At 45.6% G+C, this 20,180-nt stretch overlaps 1 protein-coding gene across 2 annotated transcripts in view; it reads right to left on the bottom strand.

Moving 5' to 3' along the window:
- Nucleotides 1–20,180, bottom strand: part of GPC4 (glypican 4) — a 67,960-nt gene that overhangs the window by 32,782 nt on the left and 14,998 nt on the right. For both annotated transcript variants that reach the window (XM_054641433.2, XM_077186005.1), the window contains exon 2: nt 4,817–4,975. In XM_054641433.2, coding sequence (XP_054497408.2) covers nt 4,817–4,975 — 159 coding nt within the window. The remainder of the gene's footprint in view (nt 1–4,816; nt 4,976–20,180) is intronic.

Here is a 20,180-nt window from a genome sequence, read left to right on the forward strand (position 1 = left end):
GCATCCCACTGCACCAGCACACCTCCCTGATAAACTGGTACCTGGAGACAGCAGCTGGAAGCAAAGGGTTATCTGAACAACAAAAACTAAATTCTGAAATTAATTACAGGCTTTTCCCTCCAGTTTCAGCAGAGCTTGGAAGCTATTTGACCAATGTTCTTCTGACCAGACTCTTGGATTCAGCCACATGCCAGTTTTTGGAAGAAATTCATGTACTCAGGAGTAACACAGGGCTCACACTTTGGTCAAGGGCACCCTGGGATGCTTCAAAGATACTCATCATGATCACACTTTGTACCTGTAGCTACCCTGCCCAATACAAACAGGAGCCCACAAACAGGAATCTCTCTCCAGCCCCTCTGCCTGCTCCCTGTACAGCAGAGGGGTTGTGTGCACCATGGACTTGGGGACCCCTGGCCAGCTCTTCCTTCTTGGATTTGGTTTCTTTCCACTTATTGTCCCCAAAGGGTTTCCTTTTACACTTCTGTATTTGTTTTATCTTAAATGCTAATGGAAAATCCAGAGAGATTGGATCAGAAATTGAACTCTTGGCATTTAATCACTTCCCAGATGCTGGTGTGGGCTGTACCATTTGATACAACTCCTTCTGTCATCTGGGCATTGGGAACTCCAAACCTACTGCCAGAGACAGACCCCTCACACACTTCCCTCCTGTACAATGAGGGCTGCAGAAGTTTGCTGCCTTGCCTAAGTCTGGAGTCCACAAAATAGAGGGACACAACTTGGTTTAAGTGCAACACCGAAAGCGCTTGTGAAATACAGAGGCAGGAGAAACAAGGAGCTTGTGGGACTCAGCAGCCCCTCTATTTTTTGCCCCCAGAAAATGGCTTAGCACAACAGTTTCATCTTCCAAGAGATTCAGGACGTGTCTTTAAAAAGTGAAAAGTAAGAACATCTTATCTAGGAAGCAACGGAACAGCGGAAACACTGCAGAAGAGTTATGGGCTATGTCCTGTCCTGGCTCCAATTCCTCAAAACAGCTGAGCAGCTTCCCCAAAGCAATGTTGGCTAGCACAGACCCTGGCGTGGAAAACTTCAGCCTCAAAGGGCAAAAGAGGTGAAAGTTCAAATTTAATACATGGAACTGAGCATTTTTGCAGTCTTAATGTCACCATTAATTCTAATAATGTTATTAATCCCCAAGAGAGTGAAGGGGAGGGCACTAAGCTGTGAAGATAAGACATGGCACAAGAGATTTTATTTTAAAAAAGGGAGGGGGTGTTTAAATCCCTGACTGCTATAGCTGCTTCTAGGGCATGAGATGTCCCCACAGTCAGTTACAGCTTTCCCATGAATGCCACTGTCACAGAGGGAGACACTAACATGACCAGAAAATTTTACCCCCTAATTTCTCAGTGAAGCCCATAAACATATCTGAGATCAACGAGCAAATCTTCACCTCTAAAATCATTTAGCAATGGTGAATTCAACAACTCACAAACTTTTTTATTTTAACAAAAAAGCATTTCCCCTGCTGCTGAAAATACATCTCTTACTGCAATGCTGGCATCAGGCTAGTGGCTTAAATTACAACAGGAGAGACCTCCAGGGGCATACATACCTGTACTGTAAGCAAATATTTAGACAGGATATGTAAGATATGGGACTCCTGAGCTCACAAGTTCTCCCAGTGCCTGCAAACCAAATACACACAGGAAGATCTGACGCTGTCACTTTATGCACTGGGAGCTGAAATGACTCCTGATCAGCCCTTTGGGGGTGGATAATCAGCAGATTGTTCCATGCTCCTGATTAAAGAGGAGATAATCCATTTCTGTATGGCTTTGGTGTCAGATCAGAGCAATTCTGGCAACAGTTCCAACAGCACACAGGGCTCCAGCAACAGCTGAAGCAAACACTCCAGAAGCCACAGGGCATCCCAGCCTCCATCCAAAGGATGTGCCGCCACTTGGACTGTCCTTCTGCAGCAGCAACTGCTGCAAAGGTCAAGCACATAACGGAGGCAGGACAGGTTTGCCTCTCCTCCCAGACCTGAATGTCAAGGCTGGGGGATCAGCAGTCAGAGAACCCACAAAGATTTCCACAGGGCTGGAGGACAGGGTTTGCTGTCTGGGCTGCACCCTGGAGCGGCCGATCGCAGCCTGGGGATGTGTCACCCCTCAAGAGAAGTGTCCACTCCACTTGAAGTGAATTTGGTCTCTAATAACTCATCCTGCCTGCTCAGTCACACTGCACAGCTGTAGCACAGAGGATTCCATGTTAAACTAAGGAAGGTGTACAGCTCATTTTTGCCAGTTTTATTTCCATTTGAATGGATTTCCCTACAAGTGATAAAGAAGCCCTGAAGAGCTGCAAATAGTAAAATCAGAGCTTGGGTCCATTGCAGAAGAGCAGCTCTGGAAGGGACTGTGTCCTTTTCCAGTCTCATCCCTAAGGATCAGGACAAATATACAGGTCTTGATTTCCTCTCCTTCCTGTAGTTTGGGTACATTGGATCAAAAATTGCTGGGCAAGAGGAACTCAAATGTGCAAGACACAACTGACCACAGCTGATCTGATGACCAAGCACCAACACCAAAGAAAGGAAATGCCATCCCACAGGCAGCCAAACATTCAACAGCAGGCTCTTAAACAAACAAAACACACCAATCTAGGGCATGGAACTCCAACACTTTTACAGAAGAGCCTGAGGACCTCAGTGAGGGGACTCCTCAACCTGCTCCAGCAACCAGGAGGAAGGTGTGCCTTCAGCCTCCAGGTGACTGGGCTGGAGGGAGAGAGGCAGTCATGATTAAAAGCCTCCCAAGAGGTAAATGATGGAGGGTGGTAATCAGTTCATCTCTACTTCCACCCCAGGTAAGATTAAAAAAATCCCTAAATCAGCTTTGTCTGCAGCAAATGAAGATTTAGTTCTGATATTAGCACTCAAAGACAGAGCCATTAGGCTTTGGGACAGGCTGAGGAGGTTGCCAATTCTCCTTCATTAGTTTCAGATGAGGCAGAGACACACCCTTGAGGGACAGGCCAGGCACACTAAACCCAGCTTTCAGGAACAGCTGAACAACACCATCCCCTTCCACACTTGCCAGTCAAGCCAAGTCTCACTCTCCTCCAGTGAGAGTGAGACCAGCACAGAATACGCTCTGAGTGGCTGACAGGAGAACCACAGCGCACAGACAGAAAAGCTTGTGCAGGCTCCCTTCCAAAGCTCAACCATTTTGAAGCCTTGTGCTCTGACAGGCATCCATCTCAGCTTGGCTTCATGTCCCCCTGCCCTCACACAGGCCCTGCAGCCATCCCTTTCCCCACAGAGGGGCAGATGCACCTCTCAGGATGTCTGCTCCTGTCAGGGATGCTAATGCAGTGACCTGTGCATGCTCTTTGTTCCCAATGCAGCATTTCAAAAAGCCTCGTCGTTCATTTAAGGTGAAGCAGATGCTGCTCCTCTGGTCTCTTTGAACAGGCTTATCTATGGGCTGGATTTCATTAAGTGTCTTGTTCTGCATTTAATAAGCTTGCAAGTCTAGACACTTTGGTTCTCCCTCTATCACCCCTTTGGTGTACCAGCAGGTAGAGACAACAGAGGTTAAGAGGGAAATATTTAGCCAGCAGATTTAGATGCTATCAAGATGATTGCATAATTCTACTTTGACTCACTGCAATTTCATACCCAGGGATTTTTTCTCTCACCCTAGTGCCAACCCCTTTTGAAAGCAAGAGGCTGCTACCTGCTGTAGTAGTACAAAGGAGGTTGCTATGAGGTTCAAGGCACAGACTTTGGGATATTCATAAAAAACTCACATTGAAGCAATGACCAAACAAGGGAACAAATGTCCAGAGGAGCTGCATAGGGGCACTGTCCTTCACCACACACTGTGATGGTGATGTACAAGCAGAACTGTGAGCAACCCAGTCCACTTGAGTTGTCAGATACTTCCATATGCAGCTGGCTGTCACCTCATCCCCCAGCCAACAAGGAGACCCCAAGCAGCAGCCTGACATCCTGCTCCCCCTCCCCAGATGCCCAGGCAACAGGGGGCGAAGCAAACCAAGAAATGCCCTGGGACCTTAACCAGGTGCTTTGCCCAGTGTCCAGGCATCAACTTTGGCTGTTTGCAGAGGTGCTCTCAAAGGAAAAGCACCTGGCTACAAGGTGGGCAGTGCTGGCTGTGTGCCAGCTACCTCCAAAGGGAGCTTCTTCCTGCAGCTCCCATGAGCCAGACATGCCCTTTGGAGAGCCAGTCTGACAGGACACATGTGGACCCAAGGGCAATATCAAGACCAGTCATTTGTTTATCTGTCAGCAGTTAGCATCACTCCAGCGATGGGAACTGAGCCGAGACTTGTTCATTATGGTTCTGACCCTGCATCACACTTGAACCCTCGGCCTCCACACAAAACCACTGTGTTTATCTGCTGCTCTGCTTAGCCCCAAAGGCTAAAAGTGAGATGGATACAAATCCTGTGGGCTCACAACGTGCTGGGAAAGAGCAGCATTGTTGTGGATCGGGGCTGCAAGATGTGCACGTTACAATTAAGTGTGCTGTGGGGATGTACCAACAAAACCAACTGCAATCTTACATTAGAGCAAAATGGCTTTTCAAAAGATTAATCAGAAAGAAAGATCTCTCTCTTTGGGAAACAAGCAGCCATAATCAGCAAATACTTCTCTCTCACAGGATTGCAAAACAAGGCATGCTCTGCCCTCTGAGCCAAGTCATGAACTTTCCCAGCAAAGGGGGACACAGAGCAGAAAAACTGCACAGAAACAACAGGATGGAGATTTTTCACATTTTTATCCCAAGGAGAGCAAATTCAAGGTCTCTGCACTTACCATCAAACTTCTTGTATCGGGAACTAAACATGTTTTGTAGGTGATTGCTAAGCTCTACGACGGCGTTTCTGAAGTCGTGTTTACTCTGCTGACTGTACTTCTCCTCCATTTCTTGGGAGCAGCATGTGTAGCCTTGCGAGCAGACTTTCAAGTGGTCACCTGAAAAGCAGAGAAGAAAATATCCCAAGTTAAAAGGACTCTCTGTGCCAGAGGAAAGAGGTCTCATGAGGCAGGGTGTGTGAAGATTTGCAGCACCATTTACTTCATAGGAGATTCCCCCGCTGTGAGTGCTGGGCCAAGCACATCAAAACCTGATTACTTAGAGAAACTTTATAGCAACACTTGTAAAAAACTTGTCTTTCTGAGAGAACATTAAAAAGTTCAGTTATTAACTTTTTAGTTATTAACTAAAAAAGTTCTTTTTATTAACTGAACATTATTCAGTTAATAAAAAGAATAAAGAAACATTCATTCTGTACAGTATAATTTGAAGAACCAGAAAATTTACCTGTATATAGATATATTGTTTATGGCAACTTGCATGAAGTTTTTGCTGAGTATTTTAAATACTTCCAGTTCATTCAGTTAATATACAGTATCAGTGGCAATGGCCCTTTTTGTCCAGATAAGTGCTTTTTTCTTCACCCCTCCCCAGTCCAATTATCAGAGGAGAAGGAGTCTCTCTCAGAAGCACAGTTGTCACTGACACTAAATTATACTTGCTTTATGCAATGGCTCATGAAAACGCTTCATATTTCCTGGCTCCTAATTCTGCAGTTTTCTGTCATCATCCTGGAGGAAATAGGGGGTTTGTTTTTGGAGACTTCAAACAGATTTTTTTTCCTTAAGATAATTCTTTCCTAAGAGTCATCTGGTCATCACTCATCTGGCTGACTTGGTCAGAGGGATCATCACCAAGTGTTTCAGTATCTGCAACAGCTCCATTTCAAAATCTCTCAGACAATCTGGACGTAGGATCTGGACCCATATAATTTGCTTTTTGATGCCTTGCAGCAGTGTGGGATGAAGCTGTCCCCTTCCAGCACCACCTGTAAAATGCCACTGTCAACTTTTGTGGGCCAAGATAAACCCTTGGCACAGCAGTCCTCAGCTCCAGCCCTCTGACAGGCCCCACAACACAGCACCAACACAAAGCAGGTGGGCTGATGCTGAAATGGTTCAAACTTGGGCAAATTGTGCAAATCTTTGTCAACACAGAAGATAGGATCAAAACAAGCAGTCAGGATGAGAAACTCATGTTTCCAAGTAAGATGGTATTTTAAAAGACACAGCCAACATGTAAGCTGCTGCCTTCTCTCCCATTTCACACCCTGCTGCCAGACCTTATCTTTCATTCTGAAGAAACAGATGGAGAAGGGAAAACTCTTCCCTGCCTGCTCCCACCCTGGAAGTCACTAAGGACCTCCAACCACCGTGGAAGTTCAGAAACTCACTGTCAGAGCTGCAAAGGACTTGTCAGCCCTCATGCAGAAAATAACATCTTCCTGACAGGCAGTGCACCACACATTTAAGGAAGAGCCATCCATCCTACCTGCTAGAGCATCAAAATGGGTCTAGAGAAACAAAAGCAGGTTTTGGACAGTTCAAAGCCTGCCCATGGTTAACACAACAGGCTGATGCTCTGCCTGCCTTGTGCAAGATTTCTCAACAATGTCTTTTGCCCAGGAAGTGAACCTTTGTATCACTGTGCACGACTTCCCAGCCAGAAAGGTCAGTGTCTCTCCTTACAGACACTTCAGGGCCATCTTAAAAAGCGACACAAATATTTTTATCTCTCTCTCTATATATACAGTTCCTAAGAACCTCTCCTCCTAAAATCTATTTCCCTGTTGCGCTACAGGGTTTGTTTGTTTTCTGTGGCATTTCAGAGAGACCTTGACCAGCAGATAATTCTGACACAGCTAATTTACTGCACAAGACCATCCACTCCTCTTCAATTACAGAAAGCTCAAAGTCTGCTACGGGAAGCAGCACTGCTTAAGCACAGGAAAACACAGAAAAATGTCACTGACTCCTTACAGATCTATCTTTTTTCCCCAGACCATTTTTTCTGTCTCAGAGGAGTACCTCCAGCAGCTCCAAGAGAGGCAGCTCCAGGTAGCTTCATAAGTAATTTAAAAAAGAGGAAGGGGTGCACCCAGATTTTCAGATCCTGCCGACTAAATCCATTCTAGAACACGCCTGGGTACTCCTCTCTGAGCCCACCTTACCAGCAAGCATCAAAATAAGAAAGTGCCCAAGCATCACTGCTTTATTTCACTTTGAATCTCTGCTCCAATTCCAGTACAGGACTAAGACTCTGACACAACACAAACCATGAATAGCAGCAAAGCTAATTCAAACCTACTGATAGCAGGATTTCTTTTCCTAGTCACACTTCACAGACACTTCTGAAGTTATCCACAGATGCCCTGTGATCCCTAATACAGTGGTTTTAACAACTTCTCCAATTTATTTATTATTAAAAAAGGCCTAGTATTTCACAAATACAGGTATCCATTTCAAATCTATTAACATTATTGGAGTACAGTTATCATCCAACCTAATGTTACAGAGCAAAATCATTTCCTCTAATCCCCTTTGTCCCAGATTTGACAGTGTCTCCCCAGGACACACGTGCAAAGCCAAGCAAGAGCACTACTGACAGTAAATCAAGCTTGCACAGATCCCATTTGGTTGATCATTAAGAAATAATGCTCCAAAATGTAACTCAGACATTCAAAAATGAATGACCAAGCAATCTAATTATGGAAGATATTTCTCAGTCATGTCAGCACTATGTGGTCTTGGCTCATGATCAAGAATTAGCTCTGTCTGGAGCTGAAGAGCTCTGGCTACTCAGTGCTAATCATAGGAGGATGCACTCTGCTACCCAGCATTTAAAAAACAGAAAGTTTAGGTCTGTGGGCTGCTTTTCTTGCAGTTTTCTTATGCCACAGTGGGAGATGCCACTGGAAAGTCACTGGGGGCCCCATTTTTCCCACACAGAGGTTTGTCCTTAGCACAACTGCATCCCTAAGAACACATCCAAACAACACTGGCACGGTGTGTGAGAAATCTCATGTCTGGTCTTTTAAATCTGCTAGCAGAGCTGATCCATTCAGGATCCATCCATGGGACTCATCCCATGCAGACAGACCCTGATGCAAGACATCACCAAACAGCTTTCAAACACCACGGTGCTACAGCCAGGGGAACAGAAGGGAGGAAGTCTGGAGAGCTCCATGTGAGCACAGATCAGTTATGAACACACAAACACCGACCTGGAGCCAAGGTCAAAGCCAACACCCTTTGTCAATCTGGCAGTGAACTCCTCTAAGGAAAATGAGTGAAAAATATGTGTATTTAGGCATACTTAGCATAGATCTAATGTTTATGTATATTATGTAGAGAACGCCCATGGTGTGCACTCACTGTCAAGGACACATTCAGCAATAATTATTTCCCAAGTTAAAACTCATCAAATAATGCCCATACAAGGCAACTCTTCATCTACTGTTGAGTGTGAAAACCTCGGCAGCTTTTGTAATTTATCACCATGTGAGCACAGCAAAGACATAACTCTGCCACAGCCTCCTTTCAAGTTAGCTTTTTTATTGAATTGTTTGGCAGGGTGTGCAATCATCACATCAGGGGCTGCATGGCAAAAAGAGCTCAAGTAGCAGAGACTGACTCCAAATATCCACTGCATATGCACACCATCACCACAGCTTGACATGGATTTGCAGCAGATCTTTCTCATGGCCTGTTGCAGCAAGACTTCTCCTTATTTTCCTTATGATACATATGAGCACAGAGAGAGAAATGAGGGACCAAAAATTATGGATGATACTTGCTCCTTGGCTGGTTAACAGCACACCTCTGGGGAATGGAGGTTGTTGTTTAAAGACAAATGTGATGGTACATGACATTACCATCTGTACATCCAAGCAAATGCACTCAGAAATGTAATCTTGCAAACTTATGATACAAACCATTACAGAAACACTGCATTTAGCAGACTCCAGGCACACAGAGTTTCTTCCAAATCAAGTAACTATTTTGCAATGTGTTGAAAAACAAGTTTTTTATCAAATGAGTAAGTGAGTAGTGCAAACTCAGGGGCTACATGATATTTAAAAGCAGTTCTCTTTACCAAACAATTTTCCAAGACCTTTTCAAAATGCTGTTTCTGGGTGTCTAGCATGCTTTCCCAGCCTGCTTCAAACAAGTTCATACTTAAACTAACTGCAAAACTAGCTAAAGCTTCAGGAGCAGCTTACTGGGAGGTGAGGAGTGGATATTTCTTTAAAAGGCTCCCCACACAGCCCAGCCCCTCACTGGAGCTCAGCAAACAAGCCAGAAGTGGCTTATGGTCTGAACATTACTGCTGGACTTTGCTCCCATGTGAGAAATCAGGCTGGGGTAAGGTTGGGTGGTGCAGGAGCAGGAGGCAAACACTGCTGAGGACCTGAGAACTGGGCCAGCATTTCAGCCTTGTGCTCTGCCCCACCCCTGTAGCACACACGGGTCTCTGTCATCTTTAAAGGAGTTTTATGACTTCCTCTGAACCAACTACCAAAGGAATCCCGGACTGTAATGCCGGACCCTAATCCAATTTCACACTAGACTTGCCTTCTAATTATCACAGAATATTAGGCTTCCACCCATCATATATAATTGACATGCTACTGAGGCTTTACAAAACCCCCAGCAAAGATGACAAGAAACACTAGCATCACCCCTGAGCACAGCTCCACTGCTCCAGCCCCACATTAGCAAGGGGCAAGAAGAAGAAAGAAAAGCATGAGCTTGTGATTGACTCTGGCAGAGTCATCGAGACAGACACAGCTACTGAACTGTCCACTCAATCCAATCACCTTCAACTTACCCAAAATACCAAAAATGCCCAGCTTTCCTGGCTACAAAATGATCTGGGGATGCTCAGCACCACTGGGAATGGACCATGAGCTCCTGTCCATCTTCACTGGCGCTGCTGTAATCCCTAGAGGATATCAGCACAGCCACAGCATAATCACTGCTCACACTGTTGGTAGATACCTAATAATGAAGAGCACTACCAAAATGCAGAGTCTTGGCATCTAAATATTTCCAGGTGAAATTACACTCAGCTGTGCGCTTCTCCTTGGTGCCCTGTGGCATTCACATTCTCTGAAAAAATTCCTTCGCCCAGGATTTTTCTCCTGGGAAGCTGAGAAGCCTCGGAGAAAAGGAAAACAAATCTTATCTCATTTACTTCTCCTCTGTTTTGCTCATGTGGAATGTGTTTGGAGATTGTTTACCCACAGGTGATTGTTTCATTGGATTCTGGTGTGAGATGTTTTGATTCTTTGGCCAATCGGGGCCAAGCTGTGTCGAGACTCTGGAAAGAGTAACCAAAGCACGGGGAGTAAAAGCAGTCCTCCTGTCCATGCCACTTTAGACTTTTGGGTGGTCCTGGCTGGTCCTGGCTCTCTGCTGAGCCCCTGCATCCAGCTTACTCTTCTCCCTGCCCAAAACTACTCAAGGCAGGGTGAAGGAGCGTGTCCTTACAAGTGGAAAACATCGCTCTGCTGCTTCCCAGATATTTGTGTATTTATTCATACACTGCCCTTTAATATAGTTGTTTGCAGTTGGTCTTGTATTTTTGTTTGGGTTTGTTTGTTTCTTTCTTGTTTTCTTTTTTCCCCTTCTCTTCTGTGTTGGGCTCAGAATTGCAGCAGGTTCTGCAGTGCCTATTTTTGGGTCCTGCAATAGGGAATTAATCTCTCTGGAAGTTAATTAACATGTCTCTTGTGTTCCAATTTATAGATTATGTTATTGTTTGTTTAAAGCCTGGGATATTTTTTTAAATTTTATTTTAAGTCGAAAACAGGAAATTGTGGCTGAATTCCACGAGCTTTGTTTCTTATTTGAGGAATTAAAAACATCTTTAGGTTTTGGGGTTTTCAAAAAGCTTTTGCTTGGGTCACAGCTGCCAGTTCACATGCCTTTAGTGCTCTTACTGCTGTGGAACTCATGGAAATGGTAGCTCTGCTTTGTGTCGTGGTTTTGCCTGTGCAAGCAGGAAAGCTTCACTTCTGTTGAGCCCCTGCATAGCTGATAACATTGGAAAGGGGAATGTGGATGGATGCTCAGCCACACAGCCACAGTCCCAGTGCCTTGGGACAGTGCTGCTTGCCTTGAAGTGTGCCACCAGCTGGGAGAACAGTGGCTTCCCATGGTAGTGCAGCTCTTGGCTGAGATCTGCCTCACTGAGTGCCTCCACAAAACCATGGATGCCTTACATCCTTCTGAGTTGCTTTTGTAATTTTTAGGGGTACTTTCCCACATAAAGGATGATCCTCAGAATCACCAGGGTCATCCACTGCCAGATCTGGGACTTGCCAGTGGATGACCAGTCTGCTGGCACAAATAGGTGAGCCTGGGTGCATCTCACAAGAGCCTACTGTGTGGCTCTGAAACGTGGTTTTGTGCATTGACACTGGAATCAGCTGTGTTTGAAAAGGAAAAAATTACTGGAAAAGTGGTTGCCAGTGGCATATTCCTGCTTTCCCCCGCCTACCCACGTGTGGTGCCACCCAGCATTGGTGTGAGCATCCCTGGAGGTGCTTGGTGGAAGGTCTGGGGCATGCAGAGGAGAGGGCCCAAAAGTAGAGGGAGAAAATGTTTAGAAGGAAAAATATTCCAATTTAAATGACATTGGTTGTGATAGAATCCGTTTTGGTCAGAGGCTGCTTTTTTGTTTTTTTTGCAAATAGCCGAAAGCTTTAGGGCAAAAATAAATACAAACAAGCAGGTTTTTTGGCTTTGTTTTGCCTTCTTGGTAGGGGATTTGAGGAAAAAAAAATGAAAATTCTCACAACCAAAGTGACTGTCTCCCAACCAGATCTCTTCTATTTGCTGTTCCTTGTGCCTGAGACTTCAGTAATTCTGTGTATTTGCTGTTCCAAATGGATTCTCTTCTCCTCCACCCCTTTTCCCCCCCTTTAATTGCATGAAATTATACTTGGTGAAGTTTTTTGGATTATCCCAGTATAATCTGCTGACCAATCTCTGTTGAATTTTGAAGTCTGCTGGCTGTATGCAACCTCTTTTTCCTGTGACTTTTACCCTTAGGTAAAGGTAAAGAGTTACTGACTGCAGGTATTGGGCTTTTTACATGTTCTTTGGTGAATGGTAGAGGGGCTCAGTAATCCTGGAGGTGGGCTGATCTATTATCTGTATCCAACCTCCCCACCACAGAAGTGAGAAAAAAAGAACAGTAATTTTCAGCATACCTTGTCCCCAGTATAACACCACTCACTTAGTGTGTGTAGGCAGACATGTTATGAGAACTATTTCATGCCTAAAGAATTTAGTGATAATAAAGAGAATTTGCATTTCCTAAGTTCTCATTCAGAGATACCATGGAGGGTTTTTTGGTTTTGTTTTTTTAATTAAGTAACAACTCTTGGTTTCCATTGAAGGTTTCTGTTTTAGCTAGAGCCAGGGAGAATCCTCTAGTTAGCCAGAGTTATTTCCTTTTCAGATTTGCTTAAATAATACGTTTAATTATGTAATATTTTAATATTCTTTTTTCCCCCTCGCCTTATTTGTATATTCAGGTCTTTTTGTGGTTTCTCTCTCTTTTGATGTTTGCAGAAATGTATTATCTTCATCTGTCTGGTTAGTGTTTGGTATGCCACTAATTGACTCAATATCCTGTTTGTTGGAATGAAAGCAGGCTCTATCATGGCATATTTTTCCAGGGTGTAAAACCTTGTAGTATTGGGCCACCCTGTCGGGTAGGAAATTGTTGGCTGTGCTGTGGAAATGAAGCAGTGATGGTATTTTTCCTCAGGTGAGCTGGGTTTTAGCTTCTGATGAACTCTTTAAACCTCACTGAAGGCAAGATCCAGCATCCTCCTTGCTTAGACATCACCTGCAAAGGGCAGAGTCCCCAGCCCAGATGTGCTGTGGAGTGTTTGGGTTTGGTCCTTGGGGTCTTCCACCTGAACCGCTCCCACTGCCCCAGCCTTAATTTGAGAGCTGGGCAGGAGGGGATCTCAGTTGACCAATGATGCTTCTCTGGGCTGCTGTGGAGAGCAGAGACAGATCTTTGTCCTTTGTTTGGGGCTGAAGAGCTGGGTCAGGAGTGTGGGAACGGCTTTCCTGGTCTATCCCTGCCCTGGAGGGATGTTCCAAAATCACTCTGGTTGACCTCAGCAGACAGCATTTACCCAGACTTGGTCCTTCAGGGACTGCCTCTGTCATCAGGTCCAGGATGAGCTTTGCAGTGGTTATTTGGACCTGGGTGGGTGGATGCAAGAGCCCTCTTTGTGTCCTAAGTTGCTCTTTCCAGTAGAAAATTAAGTTTCTTAATGTGCATTTGGCTTAATGTACACACATGGATATAAATCTCTCTTGTTCTCTGCACTCCCTGACCCTCTTGGCAGTAAATTTGGGAACCCAAAGCTGTCAACAAAGCAAAATGGAAAAATAGAAGCCAGACAGACCTCGGTTGTACACGATATTTTAAGTAACTGTAGGTACGCGCTATGGAAATAATTAGGATTATTTGTTGTGTTGAAGGGAGGTATGTCACTGAGGTATTGTGTGCACTGCCATTCCTGTGCCTGCAAGATGGATTAGCAGCTGAGTTAACAGATGCAGTAAAGCTCAACTGAAAATAGTTCACTGTTGTTAAGCGTAGGTGAAAGGGCTTTGGTTTGGGTATCAAAGAGTGTATTTTGACTGCTTGACAAGTTTGCAAAAAAAAAAATAAAATCATTTCACTATTATAAGCTTTCTCTGTGAGTCTGGGGAATTTTTTTGTGCCATTAGAGTAATCAGCAAAAAACTGAAATGCACATTGATTAATAACCTAAGTGGAAGTGCGGGGGAAACAAGTGGCTTTAACATTAATAAGGCAAATAAACCATTGATATAAAACAGTTGATAATTGGGTGGGATGTTAAATATGGTGCATGCTGGCACATGGTGCTAAACTGTGGTACTTCCATAGTCCTACCAGTCAGCTTAGGGAGCTGACTACATGGTGAAGATGTCTCCTTGCTTAAAAAATCCTGTGTGGTTGGAAAAAAAGGTTCAGGTGGGGATGAGAATCCATGATGGTGGAATCCAGAACCAAGATCCTGTGTGACTCTGACAGGGCTGGAGCCCCATGCCTGGATGGAGAGTGGTGCTGGCTGTTGACCTTCATGGTGAGGACCTGAGTTAGGGAACATGGGGCATGCTCACTCTTTTGGTGCTTTTTAAGTGTGAGATCCAGCAGAGTTACCAATGCTCTGAGGAGGGAAGAAAGGAAAGCTGACTCTGGTTGCATGAGCCTTCAGAACGGGAATGGGAAATAATTCATGTTGGAAAATGGGGTATGTTATTTTGTGTCTGGTGATAGATGTAGGGAGGCTGATGCACAGAGAGCTTCTCCTGGAAGTGTGTAGTTGAATTAAGGATTTGGGATGGTTCTAACACCATGCACACAGAGCACTGGGGGAATACAGCCCCAGATGTGCCAGCCTGGTTTGCCCTGCTCTGATCAGAGGGTGCCAGCAGCTCTGCACCATTTTCAGGATGTGAGCATAGGATTCTAACTCTGCTGCCCTTGGTGGATGTGTCACCGCTGTTAGCAGGACCTCAATGCTGTTTTACATCCCTTCCTTCCTGGCACGCGACCATCTCCACAGGAATATTCTCCCCAGTAAAATAAACACGAGGCCAACAGCAGCACAGCTTTAAAGCAAGCAGAGAACACTGACCACCCAGTGAAAAAGGAGAGCTCTGATAAGAGGCATCAACTAAAAATTCAAGTTTGCTGCTTCTGCCAGGAAGAAAGCGTATCTTGAAGCAGCGTGTGTGTGGGACAGCCAAGGAGGAGGTGACAGGGCTGCTTTGAGGGTGGCAGTGTACCCCAGAGACGGATATTTTTTCCTCCCTTTGGAGGGGAAACCTGTTTTCTCCATTTGCAAGAGTATTGCTTGCTTGGGGCTTTTGGAGTCAGGACTCAGGACTTGTGGTAACAGGAAGTATAAACAAAAAGATGACAAGGTTTAAGGGTTCAGGTGTGGCAAAGTCCAGCTGTAATCTAACAGTTGGGAAATCAGGCACCTCCCCTGTCTCTGCCCACCCCCAGTGTCACCAAAGGCACCTCTGTACGGGACAGAAAACTGAGCTTTGGACTGCTTCAGTAAGGAACAGCTAAAACCCAGGAAGAACGAGTTTGCTTGGGCAACTTGTCCAACCACACCTGCTGAGAATCACAGGCCCCTGGTGCCCCCACTCTGATTCCCTCCCTTGGCCCAAGGCAAATAAACAGGGGTTTGCCCAGAGGGTCCTGCAGCCCTGAAGGGCACCATCCCTCCATCCTCTGGCTGGGACACGTGCAAACTTCACTTTCTTCTGGGCAGGGACAGATCTTCCCCAAAGCACAGAAATACAATGTGAATTACTCTTTTTGGTCTGGCTGCCCTCTAGTACCACTTGATGATGGATGGTTGGCTCCAGCCAGCATTTCACACACTGTGGCTTGCTAAGGACGAAGCCTGAGGGCTTTTGCTTCTTAAATCCCCCCTTATTCAAGCTCGGAGATACCCGTGGCCTTTCTGCAAGACCTGATAACCAGCCTGACCTAGGAGGGGAGGCAGGATCCTCTAAACACCTCCAACAGCATTCAAAACAAACTGGTAGCACGCAGGAGCCTCCTGCCAGCCCCAGGGGGACACTCAGGGGACATCAGCTCCGTGCACAGAGCAAGAGCTGAGCAAAGCCAGCAAAAACAGCGAGGATGCTTCCCACCAACTGCAGAAATACTTGCTCCAACAGCCTTTAAGTCTTTAAGGGAGAGCTCAACTTTTTTATTTTCCAATTTCTCCACGCAGCAACTAAACCAACCAAAACCCTACCTGAGCCCTCCTAACTCCCAGCCTTCCCCCCTCACAGAACAGAGCCGCTCCCCGCACGGCCACATCCTGCCGCCCCTCGTAGGACAATTAGCCTTAATCCTCGTTAGTTCTGTACGTTTCCTTTAAATCCTGTTACCGCATTCCTCCGTGCACTGGAGCGCGGCCCGGGCGGCCTCCCCCGGCCTCCTCCGCGGCGGTGCCGGTGACCCCGCGGTGCCTCCCGGCTCCTGACCCGCCGGGGCTCGGCGGCTCCCGAGGGCCGCTCCGCTCCGGACTAATCTATCTTCGCTGATTAGTTCTTAATCAGGAAGGCAGACGTGAACAAAGGGTGCGGATGAAAAGAGAAGCGGGCATGGAGGGGGTTTAAATAGGAGAAAAAACAAAGATTTTCTTCAGGGAAAGGTTCCCCTTTGCTGCTTTAGGAGGCAGCTCTGAAAACCCGGTCCAAAAGCGGCGTTTGAAGTCGAGCTACTTTCATATTTAAAACATTTGAGTCACTCCAGAAAACCTATGCCAAAGCAGACCGAGTTGGACTACTACAGTCATTTATTTTGGAAGTTTATCCAAGCCTTGGTTAAAGATAAGCAATGTGCCTGGATGTGGAAGAACATCAGAGCCAGGCTACCAGAGCAGCGGGGAGCTTCCACCCCCTTTGATAGCACCAAGGCACGAGATGGTATCAGTACAACCCAAAATGTACTTATTCCTTCCTGGAGAGGCATGGGAAGGCCAGGGAAGTTCTTATTTGTCCTTGGGAGGCATTCCTGCCATGCTAATGTTATGCAAAGATTCAGCTTAGAAATCTCAGGCACAATCAAGGCATTTAGACCAGACTCATTAATGGCCAACAGTTAATAGGCTGGAGCTGTAATTCCTCTGCTGGGGACTTGGGGGTGTTTAAGCCAAATCCATAAAATATATATATATATATTACAGCTACACTGTTGATCTGTTACTGAAGATAGGAAGCACCTCTCTGTCCAAAACACTCTGAAAAACAAAACTAAACCCAGAGTTTTTCAGGTCTCCACTGATTTCCAAAGCCAGTAAGTGCATCAGTCTTCCCAAACATGGGAAATCAGCAGCACATCTTAGCACTAAATACATGCCCAAGCAAAATTCTCCATGAAGCAAAAGTTTAAGAGAATGTAATTACCTCAAAAGCAGCACCTGAATATCACAATTACAAATCAGTCTTTGGAGCCTGCAACCCTCCTTTCAATTCAAAGTTTAAGGCAAAACCAACACACCAAAGAAAACCAGGGTCTTTCTTGTGAAAAACTGATCTGCAAACACATGGTCAACATACTGCCAAATTGGAGAGACACCTCAAAAGAGTGACAACGCGAACTTTGGGGACTTCAAATAAACAAATTTGAACTAATCAATCTGCAAAGTCTGTTTTCTATTTGTGGCTTTGGGTTTGCTGTTTCATGTTTCTTTCTTTGTCTTAGCTGTTTGTTTGCTTTCAATTACACAGGCCCCTCCTTATCCTAACCTCTGAATCTCCCTGTGCCGTGCCAGCCGGGAGGCAGGCAGCAAGGCACCGTGGAATATCAAATCCTGGAATATCAAATGCGAGCTAGAGGATGAGCCAGAAGAGGCTCCTTCTTCAAAGGCTGGTGGTTTTGCTCTCAAATCAGCTTTTTTTTGGTGCATTCCCTCCACAGAAATATACAGCACCAGGAGTTTGGTGACTGTTCCTCTGCAGTATTTGCTGTTTCACAGGTCATCAGGAGGTAGCAAGCAAAGCTTACCAGATGTGGCTTTTATCACCTCAAGTGGAACTATTTTCTTTATGGGAACCCTGGTTTTTAAGGTTTTATCAGATCACTGCGATTAGAAAAGCCTCACTTACACGCTCAAAAGCTCCTATAAAACCTGTAGTTCAAGGTTTATTTGGTCTAGGTGGTTTTCAACTTGGGGGAACGACTTGCAGACACAAGTAATTTGTCCTATAAGCTTTGACTGACCAGTTGCAAAGTACGCTCAAACTGCGCCTGCCTCCTGAGCAAAATTCCATCAACTCACTGACCAAAAGATGTTCTTTTAAGAATATTTTCAAAAAAGAGGGAAAAGAAGGGGGAAAAAGGGCTTGCAGCAAAAAGGAAGTTTCAATTACTTTGTGAAATCAAGCAGAAAAATTAAGATCCAAGCAAACTTTATTAGCTCTGACAAGCAAATGCCGATGCCTTTGTTTCCTATGTGCGCAAAACTTTTACTAAGGAGGGGTCTGTGTGGTTTTGGGTTTGATTTTTCTTCTTTTTAAGCCACAGAAATATGCCTTTTTTTTTTTTTTTTACAACATGCTTTGCTACAACTGGGTTTCGTAACTATATTCGAACGAGGGAACTGGCACAGAGCTATCACAAAGCAGCTGATCCTTCTCCACACATCCACCAACATTTCCATGTGTCAATAGTACTTCACAACCACATTTATCTATGTAAAAACCCACATTAATAAGCCCTCCTCCTGCCTGCAGAGCATGCCAAGCAGAGTAACAGTGCAGATAATATAAGAACTTAGAGCAGGTTAAGAGACTCCAGAAAGAAAATACACAAAAGGCCAGATTTTTCGAATTAATTTTGCATCCACACATTTTTCAAGGCAGTTTGGCTCCTATTAAGTATTTCATATTCAGTTTGTAGTCTGCAGTCTGGGGGCGACTGGGGGGTCTGTGGGAGCACAGCAGGACTCTGAAGGCTGCAATATGGGGAGCTGTGGTCCCCTGAAAACCAAGTTTTAGGCTCACAAAGTAAGTTTGAGAGAGCTGTGCTGCCTACTGCCCCACTCAGGCCCTGCACTGCTCCTGCTGAACAAACCATGTCCTCTGCCAAAACCCCCCCTGGCTCCCATGCCCCGGAGGCCGGGTGGGCTGCAAGTTGGTGAAGCAGTTATTTCCACCGCCTCAAGGACCAGAAAGTCTCATTTGCTTAGAAAATAAAACTCAGTCCAAGAGCAGGTCCTGGGCAGACATAAATGAGACTTCAGTTCTAAGTGGAAAGTTTTCCACAAGACATTTTCATAGCAACACGGAGACTGTTTTGGCACCAGAGGGAAGGCAGAGCTGCTCCACAATTCCAGCTCCCTGGTTTTCTCCCCAGTTTAGCTCAGCACAGGATGACCTTCTCAGCCCAGACATGGGCAATGTCCCTTCCACAATGAGCAGTTTGGGCCAAATATTCCAGCTGAGCAGCTCCACTGCAGAGCAGCTTTCCAGGAGTCTGGAATAACCACTGCCATCACCCCAGAAATGCCTCTCCAGAGCATCGCAGCCACAACTCAATTTTGAGGAACCCTTGCTACATCTCAGTACATGGCTGCACACTATGCACACCCAGTAAAGCAGCAAGCTTCTGGAATGCTGCATTTTCCAGCCTTGCCCACAAAGCCACACAAAGGCCTTTCTTGCTTCATCAGTGACCCCAGGGATTGCTGTCAACCCCTTGATGCAGCCTGCCTTCCTGGGAAGAAAGGTGATGCTGCCCTGCCCCAGGTCTTCACTCTGCTGCTCATGACTGTACGAACAGCTGGACCAGAAAGAGCCCCCAATTAAAGGGGTTTCAGAAATAATTAGCTCACATCAATCTGATGCAAAGCAGGGTTGGGAAAACAAGCTCAGATGAAGGGCTCTGGGAAGGATAGCCAGCAGAACTTGATCTTGCAGCAGCTCTTCCACTGCAGATGCAGGACCAAGGCACAGATCTGTGCTTCCCAGCTCATCCCTTCCCTCGGTCAGAGCTCCCAGGGGCTAACTGGGACATGCAATAGGCTCTCTGTGGCTATCAGGCTATCTTGGCATTCCAGGCTATCAGAAGAAAGGCATGGGAAATTAATGAGCAATCTGTGAATCTGATATTGCATTGGCCAAAAAAATAATTTAAAAAATCATACACTGCTGCCTAGAGCAGGACACCACAATTTAATAGGACTTTCCAATTTAAAGGTTAAAAACCTCACACCACGTGTTACTGCAGAAGGCAGGAAAGAGCACGTAGCTCAAAGGGGATGCCAGCACTGAAAACGAGGAGGTGGGTCAGGTTTAAATCTAAACAGGCCCACCACACATCCATCCTAGGGCCACTGTTTATAATCAGAGAAAGGCAACTTTATACACAAAGATCACACACCAGTGGTTCCTGGCTGTTCCCAGGGAAAAAAAAAGCTGCTTTTCAGCTGAACTTTCCGAGAACTGTTCATGTAAATAAGACAAACCTCCAGAAATGCACATGGTCAAGGCTGAAGCAACACATGGAGAAAGGCAAATAAGCAGCACAACAGGAGGCAAGGGACATCCAGTGCCAAAAAACCAAGGTGCAACTTGCCCAGGACCTTTGAAACTCCCTAAAACTGGGCCACCATACAGAGGGAGGGTGTCAGTGAAAATCCTTCCTCCAGCTAGAGGCACAGCTCCAGATTCAATCCCCCTGAAAGAAGAAGAAAAGGGATGGTGCCTG

Source organism: Agelaius phoeniceus, chromosome 14, assembly GCF_051311805.1.
Source record: "Agelaius phoeniceus isolate bAgePho1 chromosome 14, bAgePho1.hap1, whole genome shotgun sequence".
NCBI classification, from domain to species: Eukaryota; Metazoa; Chordata; class Aves; order Passeriformes; family Icteridae; genus Agelaius; species Agelaius phoeniceus.